The sequence below is a fragment of the Ixodes scapularis genome, unplaced genomic scaffold (genome assembly GCF_016920785.2).
Source record: "Ixodes scapularis isolate PalLabHiFi unplaced genomic scaffold, ASM1692078v2 PGA_scaffold1__304_contigs__length_218370807, whole genome shotgun sequence".
Taxonomy (NCBI): domain Eukaryota; kingdom Metazoa; phylum Arthropoda; class Arachnida; order Ixodida; family Ixodidae; genus Ixodes; species Ixodes scapularis.
Window position 1 is genome coordinate 42503544 of NW_024609846.1, and position 21183 is coordinate 42524726.

At 46.8% G+C, this 21183-nt stretch overlaps 1 protein-coding gene and 1 pseudogene across 1 annotated transcript; one reads left to right on the plus strand and one right to left on the minus strand.

Moving 5' to 3' along the window:
- The first annotated feature begins 1677 nt into the window (after positions 1-1677).
- Positions 1678-5980, plus strand: LOC115317446 (longitudinals lacking protein-like). Its single transcript, XM_029977093.3, has 2 exons — positions 1678-2066; positions 5911-5980. The coding sequence occupies exons 1-2, from the start codon at positions 1701-1703 to the stop codon at positions 5944-5946; spliced, it is 402 nt and encodes a 133-aa protein (XP_029832953.3). The 5' UTR covers positions 1678-1700; the 3' UTR covers positions 5947-5980.
- Positions 5981-13511: 7531 nt separating this feature from the next.
- On the minus strand, positions 13512-15087 carry LOC115317425 (annotated as a pseudogene).
- Positions 15088-21183: the final 6096 nt, after the last annotated feature.

Here is a 21183-nt window from a genome sequence, read left to right on the forward strand (position 1 = left end):
CAAAAAAGGCAGACACATCGCTGGTGTCTGCCTTTTTTTCGTCTCTGCGTATGTGTCCTTAAAACGTTCAAGAAGTCGTAGGGGGTGCACGTATGTTTGTTCGTCTCTTTTCCAGTAGCGTGCTACGTCAGCATTCGGCCGGGTCTACTCACCGATCGAACACGATCGAGCGTCGAAGCAGAAACCCCCGGATTACAAAGCCACCAAATTTTCAGCGTCGCCCGAACGAGGCAATTCCCGGCTCGCAGTCTGGACGCCAGCCACAGCAACACCTCCTAGGCTGCTTTCAAAGCCTGCGCGTCACGTGACACGACGTCACGTCCCGGAGGCCTGCACGGGCGCTGATTGGATGCGAGTTCGTGTCAGCGTTCGCGTGGGACTCGTTTCCTATCATAGTCCCACGCTAAGGCTGACGCGGCGCTCGCATCCAATCAGCGCCCGTGCAGGCCTCCGGGACGTGACGTCGTGTCACGTGACGTGCAGGCTTTGAAAGCTCTCTAGGAGGTGTTGGCCACAGCCGAACGCAGCGCGGGAGCCCGCCCGGCGTTCACCCATCTTAGAAAATGCAGCGAGCTCACTTTCTGTTTCACATTAAAGGCCTACCGCACAGCCAACACGGCGATCCGACGGAGGCAATCTTATGGTGAATTCCACTCGTAGATCTGGAGCGCTTTAAGCGCCGAAGAGCATCTGCCCACTATATTTCGTTCAGAACCAATCAGAGCTCGGCGTCTTTCTGACGTCACCAGGACCCCCTGCCAAAAACAAAAAAAAAGCAAACGCTCCACGTAACGCGCAAAAGAAAAAAAAACAGCAATACGCCGCATTTACAGCGCGTGGATGGCTTAGGCGATGTTGGCAAGGAGCGCCATGACGATACATTTTTGGCGACGTTCGATGGACTCGGTCGGATCGTCGGCTGCAGTAAAGCGACTGAATCGACGCCCCCTAGATAAGACTGCTGAATTTGCTCGCGTCGCTGAAAAAAGAGGCCACCGTATACGGCACAAATTTGACACGTACGGTGCGTCTGCGTTCGGCTCGTGTTCGACGGGTGTGAGCACCAATTCCAGCCGAACGGAGGCCTTTCTGAGTGACGCGGTAAAATTTGACACTTCGGCTTTCTGACAAGACAAATATGACAGCGTGCAGAAGGCAATTTCTTGCAGAATCGCCTTCTGCACGCTCCTATGTCTGCGGGGCTGTGTAATGTCTTCTGAGCGTGCGCTGTTGCTCTGCTGCGCAACATATTGGACGCTCCGCATGCCTCTGCAGCTCAGTGACTCGGCATTTTTTGCTCGGGTGATAAGCGATGAAAAGGTCTATAGACTTCCTTTCGAAAGACTACCCTCTGATGGCAGCTGGGAACTCCCTGCACAAAGGCGGACAAAAGCCGAACGTCACGGCAGAGCGTTTGGTCGGTTCAGAAGGCAAGAACACCCACAGAAAACGGTGATGACCGCAATGACGTCCCACTTTCGACGCTGTTTGAGTGGCTCGTCGGTTCCTGTCATTGACCGCCCTACGACGGTCGCTTTCTTATGGAATGACTTGCACGTTCCACGATGTCAGTTGTTCCACCATTGTGGTTCCGACCTTCTAACAATCCGCACGTGACTTTCGAAAGGGGTCGGTAGGGGGCGGTGGAGCCGGTCGACTACAGATCCGTCCTTTGTCCGCGGACGGAGAGCGGACGGGCGATGGAACCCGCTCAGCGTCTCTTCTGCCTCAAGTGGAGCAAGCCGGAGTCGGGCGTGTTCAGTTCGCTCCTTTCCAACGAGTCCTCGATGGATGTGACGCTGGTGTGCGCCGACCGCGCCCTAAAGGCGCACCGGATGGTGCTGTCCGCCGGTAGCGCCTTCTTCCAGAGACTGCTCATGCAGAGCCCGTCCAGGGAGCCGACCCTCGTCCTGGCGGACGTGCGCTTCGCCCAGCTCCGGCCCGTCCTGGAGTTCATGTACTGCGGAGAGGTGACCGTGTACGAGCACGAGCTGCCCGAGCTGCTCAAGGTCGCCGACGCGCTCGAAATCAGGGGCCTCGCTGACGCCACCGCCCGCAGCGGTTCCGTGAGTAGTGGCTGGTCACGCACTTGCGACTGTCTACCGACTAGATTTTTTTCGGTGAGCGAATAAGAGCTCTGCGTTCTGGCATCATCGCAACCCCTGTGCAAGAAGCTGACAAACCTGCGCTCCGCTTATTATTATTAAATCAAGTATGCACGCATCCGACTTTTTCGGAGAGCGAAGAGACTGCTAAAAAAATACTGATTGAAATAATAGTTATAATGCCCCCTCCCCCCCCCCCCCCCCCCCCCTAAAACATTTTTGGTCTCAAGATTGATGCCGGATCAATTTTCAGCTCCCAGGTTTTGATAGCACAAACCAACTTGGTTCAGCGTAAGATATTTAATCGTGTAATATTTGTATTTTATTACAGCTATTTTTCGTGCTTAAAGCAAAATGCCTTCGCTCAGTTACCTCAATTTTCGGGTTCTTGTACGTTTTTGAGCACACAATTTATGTGTCAGTCTTAAAAAACACCAGCCGAGCAACCAACAAATTATTTTAAAAATAGTAAATATTGGGAGCTTCTGTTGCGCCAGTGGAGGACTGAGAATTGGGATCTTTTGACGCGGACCTGAGGATCCGTAAGCTTTACCTAATATATCCTTAAGGTCACAGAAGATTTACATATATATATATATATATATATATATATATATATATATATATAACTTGTAATAAAGCGGATCTTTATGACACGTTTGAAGCAACACATGAAACATTGAATGAAACCATATATGTACCACCCTCCCGATTTTATACTTATCCGCGTCGTCATGCACAACAACGTGTCTGTATGGTACGTCCCAGACGTTCCTCCTGATCGACAGCAGTTGGTTGGACTCAAAACTTGTTTTCTTAATCTTATTGCCAGGGTTATATAAAAATGTATTTTCATGTCGGCGTCTGAAACGTCGCCACGTGAACATTATTCGCGGGATTGGCGCAAAAGGCCGACGTTGTCACAATCACGATATCCCCCAGTCGTCATCGAAAACACACCGCTTGCATTTTTGCCGAGCATGAGCGGCGCACAGTCCTTCACACTGCTTCGGCCTTGTCACAATGCCAATATCTACACTTTTCGAAAAGGCGCCGGTTGATTTTTGCCAGGCACGCGATCACGAGCAGCGCAATCCATCGCAGACTTTTTGAATGACGTCCGGCAAGCGCAGCAAATATACAGGGCGTTTCACGAACGGTGGACAAATTCGATATTGCGAAAACTACGCAGCGCAACAAAGAAAGGCTTGTGTCGTTTTGGTCCTGGGACCAAAACGACACAAAACGACACAAGGGATTTTCCTATTTAGGAAAATCAATAAAGTCCGGGGTAATTAAGTTGTTAATTATTTTTGCGTTTAAAGGCCGACCAACAAGCAGAAAGAAGGAAACTCTCCCTCAATTCCTCCGTTCCATTTGAGAAAGAGGGGGACCCTCCTCCTCTCTAACGGGAGTAGTTGAGATCCGCTCCTGTGTGGAGAGGAGGGGAAAAGTGGGCGAGTGGAAATGGAGAGGAGGAAACTGGGAACCGGTTTTTTCCCCGGTAGAAGACGATTCTGTAGGTCGGACTTTAAGGGCATGGTTTCAATTAGCAAATTGCTCAGCGTCATCAAAAAACACTAAACCAACAAATTGCAGAACGATAGAAGGCGTGCGAAGCATTTTACGGCTTTCTGAAAAGAGTAAAGCTATACGCACTCCGGAGTGCACTTCGGACGGAAATGGCTATACGCACTCCTCGGAGAGCTCATGCCGCTCGGGTCACCCTTTTTGAACGGCGCGTGTATCACTGGGGAGCTCGTTAACACAGCCCCCCGTTTGCGTTCACGCCGCTTGGCGGCGACAGTGTGCGGCTGCTAATTACAAAACGTAACCAGTACACGCCGCTTCGCGGCGTCCAGCCGGCCATCCAAGCCCCGCTGTCCCTGATCGCACCTCCGGAAAGGGAGTCCCATACCATTTAGTTTGGCGAAGTTTCGTCGATAATATTCGGTTTAGTGTTCATCGCAAAAAATAAATGTCGAAAATATCGCCAAATGCCTCGACAAAACAAAATGTTCGAGAAAAGAAGAAAAAAAAAATACGCTTAACGCGGATCGAATCCGCGTCCCCTTGCGTATGAAGCGGCCACCTTAACCACCGCTTAGACAACTTGTTGTGACCATTCGTTTTATACGAGATAAGCGGAGTGCGTATAGCCATTTCCGTCCGAAGCGCACTCCGGAGTGCGTATAGCCTTACTCCTCTGAAAAACCGCCTAAATTCGCTAGGTTTTTAAGTTTCGGTTTGCTATAGGAGCGCATCTCGGACCCCGGCGGCACCGCGCCCCGGGGAGAAATAGTGCAACCAGCCTCTTCTGCGTCGCGCGATGACAGCGCCGCAGAGGTTGGTAGCACTATTCCTCCACGGGGCGCGGTGCTGTCGGGGCCGAGATGCGCTCCGATAGCAAACCGAAACTTATAAACCCGTCGAATTTGGGCGGTTTTTCAGAAAGCCGTAAAATGCTTCGCATGCCTTCTATCATTTTGTTTGTTGGTTTAGTTTTTTTGTTTGTTTTTTTATGATGCTGAGTAATTTTCTAATTGAAACCATACCCTTAAACACAATATTAAAAATATAATTACGCAAAAATAATTAACAACTTAATTATCCCGGACTTTAAAATAGCTGTGCAACGATATTCAGTTGGAATGTTTTTCACTATACACGAGCTTACTGGCACTAGTGGAAGTCAAGGATACTCGCACGCAACTCCGCTGGCCAAGAAACTCCCTTGTTGCGGTGTAATTTCAAGGACAAAAGCGATCATTGTCATTCAATCTCTCCTTTGCAAAACTTCATGACGTAACGTGCGTATCGGAGTACACCCATATGCTGTTCGTAGATTGGACCCGAGCATTGCGTGGGCACTCGATTTAGACTCGTGATAACTACTAGCTCGAGAAGCATTCGGGTGGTGGCCCGTGTCCAATCGCTGCAACGACGACAATAGCCAAGCCATAACAATTTCTAGAACTCAGCGCGTGCCCTGCGCTTTGCCAACCCCAGCGCGTGGCTATGATCTACATCGGCGGCATATAATCGGCTCCAGATCACGTGGCCGCCTGTTCTGGCTGCGAGTTGAGGGGGTGAACGCTGCTCGTTTTTCTTTAATTTTTTTCTGGGACTTCTATTGCGTGGGGTGAAAAACGAACGCGTGTTTCATAGGTCATTGTTAGGGATCCGTTCTAACCGGTATTTACGCAAAGCACAAAAATTGTTGCATCGTACCTTTAATAATTTTCCAAAAAAGGCCCCTGGCCCAAGAACAAAATTACACAAGCTTTTTTTTTTTTTTTTTTTTTTTTTTTTGCGACGCGTAGTTTTTACAACATCGAATTTGTCCACCGTTCGTGAAACACCCTGTAGTTTCGCTTTGACCAGTCTGTATATGCTAGATCGGAAACTCAACGATGAAGTTAGCTCTATCTGTCGCTGATTGGCTTCTCCCTTGGTAACGTGATGTGACGCTGCGATTGAGTTTTTCCCTGCGGATTTCGATGGAGTTCGAAACAATCACGGCGACGCCGCGCAGTTAACAAAAAAAGTTACGAACGCGGGACCACTTTACTTGGACGTTGAAAACACACAATCGTGAGGCGTGTTCCAGGCAGGAGCAAGGTGGAAGCTCCTGCCACGGCTTTCCACTTTGACAGAGCGAACGCTGGAAAGTGGAGGTCGCCCCTATCCAGCGTTCGCTCTGCTGAAGTGGAAAGGGAGGAGCTTCCGTTTTACCCTCAGTCTGTCCCCGACTTCAGTGTGAAGCGTCTAAATACATGAGCTTTTCTCTACTCCTTTTTTGCAGGATCCTGCTCTCCCCGACGCTGCCTCGCCGTGTTAAACGACCTCCACCTGGGCAAACGTTGCGGACAAGATGTCACCCAAGCTGTCAGTATCGGTGATCTTGTAGGAATAAAAGCGAACGCGAAAGTTACTCTTCTCTGTGCAATCACCCGAGCGCAAGACTGATCTGTCTCACCGGTTGTTTTGAGATTATGCGCCAAATGTTCCGAATCACACGGGCTGTATAGCTCTAAAGTTTGGGCAGCACCGCTGACGAGCAAAATCGAATATTCTTGGGTCGCGTTTCGGTTACGCGTCATTACACTTCTTCACGGTGCTCGCGGGCGCTAAGCTGGCAGAATTACATTACTGAATATAAAATTGTTAAATAAAACTTAGGACAAAAAAAAAAAGCTCGGAGAAGAGTTTTATTATCTTGATAAGACACTGAAGGTAAAAATAATTTTTACAATCTTTCTTTCTAAGATAATTTAGACGCTGTTTCCAGGCGTCAACAGATGCTAGCACACGCTTGTAAACGAACGTGCTTCGTGCATGATCGAACACTTCGGTATCACTTTATGCTCGATGCAAGCATTACATGGTCGAGTCTCAACAACGCGCTTGCGCCTTCTGGTCGACCGAAACAGGCCTAAGCACGTTTCCATCGCTAATTACCTAAGTGAAAAATGCCGAGTCACTGGACCAATGCGCGACGTTTGATACATCGGACACGTGACATTATTTTTTCCGCTAAATTTAGTGGGGAAACTGAATTGGTGCATATCTGTTTGTTTTTTTTTTTGCGAAATTTAGCGGGAAAGCGTTTCATTTATAGGGATACTGAACCGAAATTTTGAACTCTCAAAACAAGGCTGGATGGAGAGGAAAAACGCTGCAAAACCCAGCGATATCTCTAACGGATCGCTGTATTTTCGGAAAAGATGTACGCGATTGAACACGGCCGACGAGGCCGACGAGACAAGTCACGAGTCGTGTCCCAGCTGTAGAAAAAAAAATTGGGTTGTGTTGTATGTTTATACAGCCTAGCTTGGTCTGCCTCACAGGGAGGACGAGTCTCGCAGCTGTAGATGAGCAATTTAGCCAGTGCGGTACAACCGCTAGCCTCGGGTCTTTAACGTGCACCACGCAGTAGTGATACACGACCGCACGCCGGTACGATGCTCATCCAGATCTAAACGGGCAGGGGTGGGGTTTGAACCCAGGATCCCTGGGCCGGTTTGCTCATCTTGCGGCCGCGGCTGCGGCCAAAAGGGATTTTTATGTCACGTGACGAGCTCCATGGGGACAAGGAAGTACCTAGCGTCCCTGCCTAATGGCAGAAAAGTCCGTGCCGCTACGAGTACAAAAGTCTTATTTCGCTCGCAGAAACTGACTGCAGAGGCTTTCAACTAAAGTCAAATTAACTGCCCCATCATACTTTAGGAGCGGAAGGTAAAATTATGGCCAAGGAGGTAAATATAAGCCAAAATAAAAAAAAAGAAATCCCGCAAAACGAAGGCGGTGGTCGTGTATTTATATATGTGTGCCAGCGACGTCCAGAGCATCGTCTACGTAGTCGAATCGATAAAGAAAAAAAAAAAAGTCTACGTAGTCGACCGGTTAGAACGCCGGGACACGTCGTCGCGGCGTGTAAGTTACGGAATAAAATCTCGACCAAAACGTTTTTTTTTTTTTTTTTTTAAGTGTGATCTTTTTGCACTAAGACTACTGCGCCTTACACGGTTCTTACTGTTTGCCCCACCTGTTGGGTCGACAAACCGGAAGAAAAAAAGATTACGGTAAGCCAAGTTAACGCCCTACTACTATCGTTTCATAATGTTGATTAAAGGAAACCAAGATCAAGCGAAGTTAACGCGCAAATACGAACGTTTCATAAGGTTCATTAAAAGGACACCAAGATTACAGTATCGGTATGACTTTCCCACAAACGGGGCCGAAACAAGCATCCTTTCCCAGCAACTACAGGAATGGCACAACGATAAAACCGCCCCCCAAGGGTCTCAACGTTCTCAAAGAGGGAAAGGAGATACTAGTTATAAAGGAAAGGGAATACACTAAAAGAAAAGTTTGAAAAGCGCATCAGTAATCTAGTTATTTTCGATTACTTAGAATTAACCTTGGTCATTGTCAGTGATAATGCGGAATTATTCTTGTTTGCAGTCCAAAAAGGGCATTGTACTATAAATATAAAAGTTTAAAAAGCTGTAGCGTCACGACGAGGTGTCAATATTCTAGTCATCTCTGGTGTTAAGAATTCGACCTCTGTCTTTGTCAATGATAATGACGGTGCAGAAATGTTGTTGTTAACAGTCCCCATGGCAAATGACTCGATGATTTCTCTCCCAAATCTGTTATTGTGCCCGCCCAGTATATTAGTATTAGAAAAATGAGGTGTACAGTCATCGCATGTGCGGCTGTGAACGACAATGGGCTGATACGACTCAGTTGAAGCCTTTGATGCTTCCAAGTTATGTTCTCTGAGTTGGTGGTTGACGCATCTCCCAGTCTGTCCAATGTACTGACTGCCACAGCTTAGTGGAATCGAATAAACCTTCCTTTCTTCGCATTCTACGAACTTTTTTGCATGTTTTACATTGCACCCTCGGGGACTGTCGCTCCCATTAACCTTTTTGCACATCTGTTTGAGGCGCATACGACAAGAAAAAACCACACTCGTGTCAAACTTGGACGCGATAGACCTTAAACGGTGCGCGGAATTGTGCATGTAGGGAATCACAGCGAAACGACCTTTCTTTTTTGAAGCAACTTGCGGGAAGTTGTGGTTTGATAATGAACCTCTCAAGGGTGGAGCGAAGTAGGTCAGCAGGAAAGCCTGCTTTTTCTAACCTCTGCTGCTGCAACTTAAGGCTACTTTCCGAGAAATGCTTGCACGACTTGGAGAATGAGGACTTGAAAAGTGACCTTACTATTCCAAAGATGTCCTGTTCCCGTCCTCGTCCTCTCTGTTTTATACTTTCAAGTTTTGTAACCTATCGCGCTACGACTTTGTGCAGCGTTGCCCACAAATGGTGCTTCTTTTTTTTTTTTGTAAAATTTGCAAAGAGCGAATTTACCTGAGGAAAAAGTAAAGAAAGAAAAAGGCTTAGCTTCTATGGAAGCGCAGCGACGCCACCGGTCTTCAAACAACACAGCGCCGTTTCGCACGGGACACAAGAGATGGCGCAACGAACGCCGCCAACGAACGAGCATACGGCGCCGAGAGCCGAAGCAGACGACCTTTTCGACTCAAAAGCGGCGCGCGTTACGCAGGCGGCGACAGTCGCAGAAACAAAAAAGACAGGCGCGGTAACAACAAGGAACTGCAGTTCCTTGTCTGCTAAAGCGCCGGCTCTCGGCGTCGTCTGCTCGTTCGTTGGCGGCAGTTGGCGTCGCGACCGCTTGCGCCATCTGTTGTCTCGCGTGCGAAGCGGCGCCGTGTTGTTTGCAGACCGGATGCATCGCTGCGTTTCCATAGGAGCTAAGCCTTTTTCTTTCTTTACTTTTTCCTAAGGTAAGTTCGCTTTTTGAAAACTTTACAAAAAAAAAATGCACCATCTGTGGGCAACGCTGCACAAGGTCGTAGCACGATAGGTTAAGAAACCGAATTTTCCGGTTGATTTAAAGAGCCTGCCGTCTCCTTGTTTCACCCTGTACAATGTTATGTTATTAAATATACAACGCTCTTGCTACGACTTTTCAATAACAGGAGGCGCATATTTAGTACTAATTCACACTGCAGTCGTGTCAATAAAAAAAAAAAAAAGGTTCCACAAAATAAACACACAAAAAAAAACGCGCAGAATAAAAAAAAAAGCGTTCTCGCCGTGATTTGAACCCCGAACTGTCACGCCGCGACGGGAAGTCCCGGGGCTCTAACCGTTCGACTACAGCAGACTTTATTGTTTATTTACATATTCATATACACTAAAAAAGTATAATACACTATAGACACAAATCATCAAAGCGAAAAAATCATCAAGTAAAATATGCCTTAACATTCTTCGCTCTCCGGACGTTTGTAGTAAACATCTTTAGAGAGCAAATATTGCAGCTCAGTACGAATTGTGCAAGATTTTTGCAGAAACTACATCTATCTTTCTAGACGCGGTTCTGTCGTTAAGTCCATGACTACGTATACAACTCTTTGTATTTCCATGAAAAAACAATTATATGATGTTTGGTGAACGACTGATACTTGCTACAATTTCTTTCCATTCATCGTCCTCGAAGCGTGCCAACAAGTTCTGACCAACAAATATAGAGATGTTCTTAAAGTTTACCCAGGAAGGTTTGGCGACACCTCCATCCGTGTCCACTTTCCGTGTTTTCCATAGGCTATATAAGCCAAGTACCACAAGTGTGTCAAGGGCCGTATCTAGACGGTCTACGAAATGCAGGTAACGAAAGTTACTCTCCTCAACTTCAAATTCCTTTTTGACTGTTCGTTACGTCCCCAAAAAAATACAGCATCAACACATGGTACGAATGCATGAGTGGATGATTCAGTGGTGTTAGACAGTCTGCAGTTAGTGCTCCAAAATACATCGAATCCCCGGGATTCACGCCACTCTTTCACCGGTATCGTTCGGGAGTGAAAGCGGAAAAAGAACGACTTGCACTTCGGTGGTACAGGCATACGTTTCACTCTTTTTAAAACATCCGTAATACAATTTAAAGGAGCATTGAAAGGACTCAAGCGATATAGTGGATCAGGGAATAGAGAATTAAGTAGACATTTCTGCAATTCCTTTTTGGAGCACGACTCCAAGAAAGCGCTTGTGAAACGTGCTCCGAAAAAATGCAATGGTGTCTGCGACCTCTATAAAATCCACGTAAACGGATTGCGTCATTCGATGGAATTCCAGATACCTGTGCCTGCGTATACTTTGGTAAAAAATAATCTTTGCACGCTTCTAGGAACGGGTGTTGGGAAGTTTTAAAAAATTTCCATCTCGCGATTAGCTATCTCACAAAGATGTGACCGAGGCCTAGACCACCATCTTCCGTTCGTCGAAAAAGGTTAGATCTGCGCACAGGCTCGTACGATGAATTCCAAATAAATGTCGCAAAAACTCTATTGAACTCATTAACTGTAATTCTAGAACAATGCATAACCTGTAGAAGGTATGTTAGTCTTGACAAAAGGAAGATATTGCATACGGCAACCTTCCCAAATAGAAAGGTATCGTTGACTCCACATACGTACCGCTGACCTCAGCTTTGTGCCTACAGAATCCCACATAGACTTTGGATTGTCCATCGCACTGAGTGGCACCCCTAAAAGCTGCGATTTGTTTCTAGGCCATTCTATGTCAACAAACTTGGCTGGTGTTGATCCCCACTCCACGCACCACGATCCACTACTTTTAGCCTTATTCACAGAAGCACCTGACACCTGGCAGTAGTCTTCGACATGTGACATAGCTGTCACTATGCTTGGTTTGTTGGGGCAAATGAGGGCCGGGTCGTCTGCGTACGCCAGGAGTTTTACTTCGCTGGCATGAAGTTGAAAACCTTGTATCTTTGTGTCGTTGATGATGACCCTGCAGAGTGGCTCTAAGTAGATATTAAAAAGTAGCGGTGCCATTGGGCAGCCTTGGCGTACTGAGCGTAAAACAGGGATATATTTTGAAAGAGACCCATTCATAATTAACTTAGTCGATATGCTATTGTAGCAAAGTGTGATGCCCTTTTCAAGAGTTTCGCCGACCCGTATGTGCTTCAACAGGGCAAAAAGAAATGAGTGGTCTACTCCATCGAAAACTTTTTCGAGATCAAGCTGTAAAATAGCAGCTGCTTCTTGGGTGCGTTGGCATATCTCTAGCATTGATCGAACAATGTGGAGGTTTGTCTGTATATTTCTTCCTCTTATTGAAGATGTTTGGTGTTCTCCGATGACTTGGGTTATGACAGTTTGAAGTCTCCCTGCGATTAATCGAGCCAGGATTTTGTAGTCAGTATTGAGAAGGCTGATAGGTCTATAGCCTTCGAATTTTTTAAGCTTGTTAGGGTTTTTCGATTTAGGAATTAGTATTGTTTGAGCCTTATGAAACGACAGCGGTAAGCTACCCGTGGGGTAAGATTCTTCAAAAACGTTGCAAAGTATGGGGGCTAATTTTTCTTTCCACTTCTTGTAGAAGCTACCAGGCAATCCATCCGGACCAGGAGCTTTGTGACTTTTCATTTCAGAGATGTTGTGAATAATTTCTTGTACATCCAGGGGTGAATTAAGTTTTTCCGTTGTGTCGTTTTCTAAGCAGGGTAGTGTTGATATTATCTCTCGCAGACGTGGATGAGGTGTCTTAGTGCCTATTGCAAAAAGATTGGTGTAATGCAAGACAAAAGCCTGGTGAATATCACTTTCATTCTTCAGTTCCTGGCCGTTCAGTATTAGCAATGACACCGACTTCTTCTTCACATGCTCTCGTTCGGCATGTAGGTAGCTCTTCGTAGGCCGCTCCCCTTCATTTAATTGTAGAGTGCGTGTCCTCACAACCGCACCTTCATAGCGCTTCTTGTCGTGTTCTTCTATTTGCTTCTTTATATTTTTTATTTCATTCGTGTACATCCCTGGCTCTTGACATTCGAGATTATATAAGTACAAGAGATCGTTATTTAGTCGTCTTTCTTCAGTTTTTTCGCTGCACCTTTTTATCGAAGATATCTCGATAGCTAGTTCTCGAATTTTAATCTTAAACAGTTCCCACTTTTGGCACCACCCAGTTTTGATGTGTCCAAGGTCATTTATAAGGCTTCCTGCGGCTGTTTGGAAAGCATCATTTTCAAACAGGCTTTCGTTCATCTTCCAGTATTCCCATGATTGCAGCTTTTCCTTTATTCGTTTTCGGTTCAAACCTACACTAACTATGACCATACAATGATCTCAGAAACATGCAGAAATTACTTTATAATTACTAATCGAACTGCTAGCCGAACCAGACACATAGATACGGTCCAAACGCGCATGCGATGATCCCTGGAAGTGCGTATAATGATGAACATTTTTTTGCGGTGAAAGTGTCCAACAGGTCGCAATCCCGAACAAGAGCTTGAAAAATGGCCACACTTGGATCAACGATTTTCTTGATAGGAATTCTATCTTTGGCATACAATACGCAGTTAAAATCTCCAAGGAGAATAACATCGAATCTTGTGTCGGCGTGAATCCTCACTTGATTGAATAAGTTCTCCCTTTGCGCGGAGTCATTGTACGCGTAAACAACAACTATGCGCCAGGGGTGACCATGTATGAGGACATTTGCAACTAAAAGACTACCTGCATCTGCACCTTCAACTAAACTGCACATACGGTATTCCAAACTTTTTTTTTTAAACAAAATGGCGCATCCAGCAGGGTAATCGGTTGCTGGGCAGTGGTACATATCGTATAACCTTGACCATACGCTGTTAGCCGAGAAAAAAACGTTATTCTGAGAAACCTTAGTCTCTTGCAATGCGACTATGTCACAATTGTGTGGTTCTAGAAAACGATATAGTTGGTATTGCTTTTTGCGTGAATTAATACGGCGCACGTTAAGGGAGCATATGGTAAAATAACTTACCGGGGTGGTGCCAAAGCTGGCTGTAACCATTTACACATTTGATTCAGATCGAGGAAGGTTTGGTTTCTTCCGCTCCTTGAACTTCGCCTTTCCACGTTGTTCTTGGGGATGGACGTCTTCCCTGCTCTGGGGGACATCTTTGGAGCAGCAGGGATCTGCTGTTAAGGCGGTGTCGATGCCGTCGACTTCGCCTTTTTGCATGACCCTTCATTTTCTGTCTCCGTCGCAGCAGGCGGAGTAATCTGTGTGGGAAGCTTTCTTGTCTCCTTTGATTTAGTGAGTGGAGTTTCAGATGTGGGATCATTTGGTGGTTCTTGTATTAGGGCATCGATGGTGCAAGGTTTAGGTGCCTCCTCTTGGTGCCCCGAGGAGACCTCGCATGAGTTGTCCAGGTTTTCTTGAGGTTCCTGAAAATCGTCCAGAGGTTCCAGGTCCTTAGTGAACATTTCATCGACGTCCATGAGGTGTTCACTTACATCAGCCGATGGCGAAGCATTACCCTGGAGCGTGGAGGCATAGGTTAGAAAGCAGTCCTCGGTGGAATGGCCATACCGCCAGCACTGTGTACAGCGTGGTGTAGAGCACTGTCGACGGATGTGGCCAATCGCTTTGCAGCGCAGGCAGAGCGGAGGTCGTCCGGGAATGACCACCAGAGTATTCACTCCGTAGTTGGTGAGTGTTGTAAATCTCGTTAAATCCTCGTCGCCAAAATGTTGTAAATCTCGTTGAATCCTCGTCGCCGAAATGTAGTATTAAAGCGGTCACCCGTGAAAATAAAAAGGAGCACAGGGCCTTCGTGGGCTTGCGGAAGAAACGAGGTCTCACATGCCGTAGTGATGAGGCGAGCGCCGGCGGGGCCCAAGGGCGGGATCGCCCGGAAGAGAGGAGACGTCGAGCGGGCGTCAGGGTCCAAACACGTACTCTTTTATTCAGAGGGAAACAACCCGGGGGCACGGCCCGATTGGTGTACAGTAGCGCCGCCTGGCCACGGGTATTGCTGTGGCGGTTCGTGGCGCCATTAGCTAGTGTGGCGAGTGACTTAAATGAAAAAATTTAAATTCTACAGTGAGCGTGTGTAGGACCTTATCAACCGAGAGGTGATCCTTGAGTACTAGTGTTACAAATCAGGTCAACGTGTCTGTCTCCTGGAGATCTGAAAATCTCCACCTCTCCCTGGTTATCTCTTTTACCGTTCCAAACGGTTCAAGCACCTTCTGGACTTCGCTGTCCGGTAGCTGAGGCGGTAGCCAAAGCAGATTCATTTTGATTTGATCGTTTGTAGGATCGATCACAAGGCACTTTTTTTTTTTTGATTTCGAGTTCTTATTGTGCTTTTACCTTGTATTTTGCAGCGCCATTGGCGAAGACGGCCATCCAAACATGGCTCATTTGGAAAGGGCCTAAGGCGACGAGATCTTTCCGGTCAATTATTGAAAAAGAACTTCTTTGAAATCTGTTGTCTTGTACGGTCGTCCGGACATATCCGCATGCAAGAAAAGGGAGTTTGTGACGAGCATACTTGTAGGTAGACGTGGTAGAATGATTCGATATTCCTTGGTCTGCTTGGAGCATTCCGTTGCCTCTTCATTAACCTGGTCCTCAAGGACCGTCATGCTGCTCTCCTTGGAGCTCATCTTACTTGTTGAAAGATCGCTGCCTTCTTCGTCGCGGGATCCAGGGCCATAAAAGGGCCCCAGTGAATCACTTTGGTTCAAGAGGACGAAAATTAAGCGTCCACTTACGATCACTTCTTCCTCCAGCCACTACAGCAGACGCTGTTCGCGCCGGCGCTGGCACTGATATATAAATACACAACCATCGCATTCGTTTTGCGCGATTTTTTCTTTATTTTGGCTTATGTTTACCTTCCCTTACCGTAGCTTTACCTGCCGCTCCTAACGTATGATGGGGCGGTCAATTGGACTTCAGTTGAAAGCCTTTGCAGTCAGTTCTGCGAGCGAAATTTGATTTTTGTACTCGAAGCGACGCGGACTTCTCTGTTATTAGGCAGGAACGCTAGGTACTTCCTTGTCCCCATAGAGCTCGATACGTGACATAAAAAATCCCTCTCGGCCGCAGCCGCAGCCGCGGCCGCAAGATGAGCAAACCGGCCCTGGGTTCTGCAGCGCGAGCTTCCGCTCCACGTGCTCCGAGCTAGAGCCACTTGATATGGCAGCGTAGCTGCCAGAGTAGCGCCACGCTTTTCCCTGTGCCGCCTCTCACCGCGATTGGTCACACGCGGTACCATAGCAACGAGCTGAGCTGGCTCGGTTTCCATAGTAACCGAGTGACGACTCGTCACGTGACCTCTCAGGAGCCGCGATGTCATCGGTAAGATGGCAGCGCCCAGAGCTGGTGGATGCGAGTTTGTTCGGTACGCGGAGTCGTGATGTGCCGCAGCTTGCCGACGATTTAGGGCTTCTTTATGCTTTCTGACGTAGATATAACGTGAAGATCTGAAAGAATGATACTTTATACCCTTTCTGTGCAAGATCGCTCTGGATAATAGCACCTGTGCGACAGCATCAGTAATATCGCCTTAGCGGTGCTCGGGTTTCCGGATGTGTTTGAGGATCGATAAGACATTTAGTATGCAATTTTCGCATTCTCTTAGCTTTATTTGAACGTTGGAATGTCTGGGAATCGATGCGAAATCTATGCGTCGCATGTTGGGCCTTGGTGAATTTGTTTTTGCCCCAGGTAACCGCATGATAACAAACTTTTAGCGAGGAAGCTCCTGCGATGTTTACGTTTTGTACTAATCAATCGGGTAGCCTGGGTTCAATCCCCATTCCTGCCCGTTTCGATCTGGATGAGCGTCGTACCGGCCTGCGGTTGTGTATCACTACTGCGTGGTGCAGGTTAAAGAGCTATAGACCCCAGGCTAGCGGTTATACGGCATTGGCTAAATTGCTCATCTACAGCGAGTGACTCGTCGCAACTTTGAAATGGCTGACCAACCACACGCTGTATAAATATTCACACAACTCCCAAGCATACTAATCAACGATTTTACGATATGCGCAGCGCAAGTTCGTCTGCTTCTTTTAGTAGGGGTTGTGGTGACGTAAGAACGCCGAGCTCTGATTGGTTCTGAATAAAGAATAGTGGGTAGGCCTCAAGGCAGGTTGCTTTTAGGTCTACCCCAGGGTGTAAGATAGACAGGTGGGGAAACGAGAGCCAAATGAGCGACCGGAGTGTGTCCCCCTCGGTTTTCTCTTTTTCTGTGGCGCCATCTATGTGGAGCTCCTCGAACTCTCACTCCAGGTGGGCGAACATTGGCGACCGGCTAAGCTGACGGAGAAGGTTTCTCGTGGATTTTCAATGGAGGACTGTCGTGCTCTCGGTTTATTTTGCGCACTCTCCCATAAAGTTCCATGCAAATTCGATTCAAATTTTTTTCTTCTCGCCGCAGCGCCATCTGTCGCAAATCGGGGGTACCCGCAAGCAGACGAGTACACAATCCGGTCACGGCGCTGTGGTAGGTTTCTATGGGCCGTTTCCCCACCCGTATATCTTACACCCTGGTCTACCCACTATCCTTCAATCGGAGCCACTCAGATCTCGGCGTTCTGACGTCACCACAACCCCTGCAAAAAGAAGCAGACGAACTTGAGCTCCACATAGCTTTTAGGATAAAATTTTCGCAATTTTCTAGCTTCCTTTGAAAGTCTTAATTTCTGAGAATCATAACGAAAGGTATACGGCACGTGTAGGGCCCAGGGAAAGTTGTTTCAGCCCCGGGTCACCGAATAATCACAGCATTTTTTAGCGAGGAAGCTCCTGCGACATTTAACCTTTTTTACTAATCGCCAATTTTACGAATTGGCAGTTCTGAAGATTTTGATATAACTTGCTTTCGTTGCAATAGCTTGCATTTGATCGCAGTGTTTTTTGGTTTGTTTTTCAAATGAAAAAATGGCGTTTGCTCAAGTTACGTATATGAAATGACCTGCTATATAACAATGCATCAACACATACTATTAAACTATGATGCTCAGAGATGTGTTCGTCTTTGTAATTAACAAGTTACAGACGAATTTATTTCTTACGAGTGTAATATTTATTTTCTGTAGCTGGGCCCGTTTTGTGCTCCTTAATGTCAGTGGGCTTGGTTCCAAATATCCTCTTTACAATGCCTACAAAGGCCAAATTGACGTCAGCCGACCCCAACTCACGCATTGGACACGAAAACTGCGTAGCTCGGATGTATACGCTCGTCAGCAATCAATTCGTTCATGGATATTTAATTTCGCTTTCCTGGCCAATAAGTGTCCTGACAAACTTATCATCACTTGCGAATGCCAAGTTCTACGGTGTGCTTAAAAAGCACGGTGAAAGCTTGGGGTCATCGCACCGGTGCCCTAGCATGTCACGACTGCGTGATTTCACAGTTCTCTTTTGAGTTGAGGATTACAGGTAAGGAAGAGGAAGTTTAAAAATAATTTCGTGGCCCCTTTAACACGGATATGTGTGCTACACCAGATAAAAATATTGACTTTTTAAATGCCGGTAAACTTCCGAGCGACCATTTGGCCTGTCGGCAAGAACACCTCATATCCGGCGTCCGTCTCTTTTGATGGCGTCAACGATTCCCTAGAGACCACCATGCCATCCTTCTTGGTTGAACTCCGTCGACGTCGCTCCTCACCAGTCGGTGAGAAAATCTCATCTTGAAGGTATGATCGGGTCTTGAAGAAGTATGATGCTAAACATATACTCGCTCACTATGGGACAGTCGAGCAGCAGTCCTGTCCCGAGCCAATCGTCCTGTCGTGGCCGGCGTAATCGGATTTTGTTCCATCGGAGCGAAGTCCGAAAGTACTAGGACGGTACGTTCGTCCCACGAAGCGGCCGCCATCCCGGCGGCGCCGAAAACCACTCGCCTTGTCCGTGCACGTACGATACCATAGCAGCTCTCGTCGCCCGACAGTCCCCGGGCTGCAAATCGTCTCACTTTTTCAGAAAAAGCAGGCACCGTTCCTCTAGAGGTTCTTGCCGTACCGCGATGCCAAGCGTCTATGAACGAATGGAGATATCAACTATAGTCGGATGCAACCTGAGAACAATCTTTTAGCTCCACCCACAACACCCACAAGCGCATTGCGCCCATCTGAAGTGCCTCCGCCGTCGAGAGAGTAGTTCGCTAGCAACGTTGCTTTTTCTTCCTCCAGGAAACGTGTCTTAAACTACTACAATATTTATTTAATTCAATCAGGACATTTAAATAAGTTAGAATATGTTTTTGTCAACGAAATAGCTGTTTAGTAAAGAAAGAAAGTCTTGTCCAATGTACCGTCTTCCCAATTCATTTTCTCTCCAAGATACTGTCTAACATACCGTCTTCCAGCGCCTTCGATTGAGGGAAAGCGAATCACTTATATTTCCTGCAAATAATAAATATTTAGTGATTTACTTAGTTTTGTGGGCTTTGCTCACTAAATGTGTGCCTTTATTTTGTTGGATGAATAAAAAACAAGAATAATTATACTTTTCGGGTTTTGACAAATCGGCACCCTCCCAAGTCATTGACACCCATAGAGTTATTACAATAAACGCTAGAGGCTCAGCTGGCGCTAGTGTCTATGGGACTTCCGGTTGCAAATTGAAGCAGACAGCATGCAGTCTACTTTTCCAGTCTTCCTGTGTATTCCTATGGGAAAACGCGCGTGAATTTTGTCTCGTCGCCGGAAAATAACATGAATAATTTTTGTTATTTCGGTTGTACCGGGTAGTATGTACCTTTATTAATATAGTGAAAGTGTAATTGCTTTAGTTACAGCATTTTTCTTTACCACTGAACGATGTTAAACTTCGCTCTATTTCAGGCCCAAACCTCTGTTGCAAGGAAGGTATGTAAAAACGAGCGACGATTCCAAGCAAAATAACAATCGAAAGGAATGTAGAGTGTATTCAAAGTTCGACAGCGTTCCGTTGGTGCTTATATATTGCTAATATGCCTGTCCTCTCACTATATGAAAATGACCCCGTCGTGCATCTTTACGAGTGGTTAAAAAAACGTTCGAATCGTAAAGAATAAAGTACTTGGGCTACGAAAGGTGTATTTTCTTATTATTTCCTATGTTGGGCAGTTTTATCGCGCACCTCTTCTCTGGCTTCCCCCTATTTGCAAAGATTTGGAGCGTGCGGGTGATGATTTGAAGACAGAACAAGCATCTTCGCATGTATTCATGAGCAGAAAGAATAAAGCAGTACTTATTTATTGCAAATCGGACTATATTACGTGACTTTCAATTTATTTTGATCGTCTGCAAGCACAAGGAGTTACTTATCCAGTGTTACTGCGTAGTTCTTGCCGTCTCTCTTGGTTTTCCACATGTCCTTCGTTCGTTTGGCACGTAACCCCCTGGAAAGCGCCGGCGCCGTGTTCGCGCTAACAGTGTCCGACAGTGCACATAAATACATGTAAGAAGCGGTTTTAGCACCGTTTTTCATGCCACGATTTTAAAATAAAAACGCCGTAACTGACCAATTATTTCATCTGCGTGTCTGGGAAATGTTCCAATGTGCCTAGTGGGTACGAATTATTCGTGATATTTGCTCTTAAAATCGAGCGCAGGGAGGAAATGCACTCGCTTTTCTCCGTAGAAATGCATTACCGGAAGTCAATTTCGGACTGCTTGCTGTCTGCTTCAATTTGCAACAGCACACTAGCGCCAGCTGAACCTCTAGCGTACATTATAATAACTCTATGTTGACACCACCACCGCGCCCCGCTCTCTTTGTCTTCCATCATGGATCCCAGTGAGGTGATATCGGAAAGCGATTCCCCTGATTCTTCTTGGACGAAACAGCCTGGTGCAGCCTTACCGGCGACACCAAAGCGGTTCTTCAAGAAGCACAAGCGAGGTCGGGTTTTGAACAGCGCGGCCAGCGGGAGCTGATCCTCAGCAGTGCTAAGCCTCGCTTCCGCTTCGAAATTTTCGTTGGCGATAGCGTCGCTGGATTCTCACGTTGTCGCGCAAAAACTGCTACAAACGCAAGCCGATACCATTAAGATTTCATGGCGTAACCTCGGGCACGTAAAACACGGTGCAAAAAAGCAGAATAATTGTCATGAGAAACTAGCGTCGCGTTGCTAAGGCCAGCAGCCATGTTGAGCTTTCTTTTCTTTAAAAGGATCGCGATTGGTCCACGGAATCGTGACGTCATGAAAACGATTGGCTGGCGTTTCTCGGCGTAGGATTACATTTTCCTCTGAGAGGCATTTCCGGTTTTTTCTTAGCTTGCAACCGACTATAGACGCTTTGCAGCAGCTGTGCATGGACGCCGCCATAACTGACCTTCAGTTTTTGTTTCCTCTTATTTCGTTCATTTCACTTCATCATTACAATAGCAGGCCAGGTTATTGCCATATTAGATTCAGCTGTGTCCTTTTCTAAAGCAGCGGCCTTTGTAGAGGATCGTCGACTACCGTTTCAGTTGCTCGGCATCTCGGTAAGACAAGAGAAGGTCAGCAATGGCGGCTGTAATTTGGCGCGTGTGTAAAGCGTCTATAGACTACAAGCGTTGCCGCCCGGCGTCGCTAGAAGCACGGTTGCCATGGCAACCTCCCAGGCCCAAAATGGAGATCACTATTAGCGCTTCTGACGAGATAATTTTGCGTTGCGTCGCTACTATAAAGTTGCGTTGCGTCGCTACTATAAAGTCCGAGCTGGTGTGCGCTAGCCAAGGAGGTTGGCGCTAGC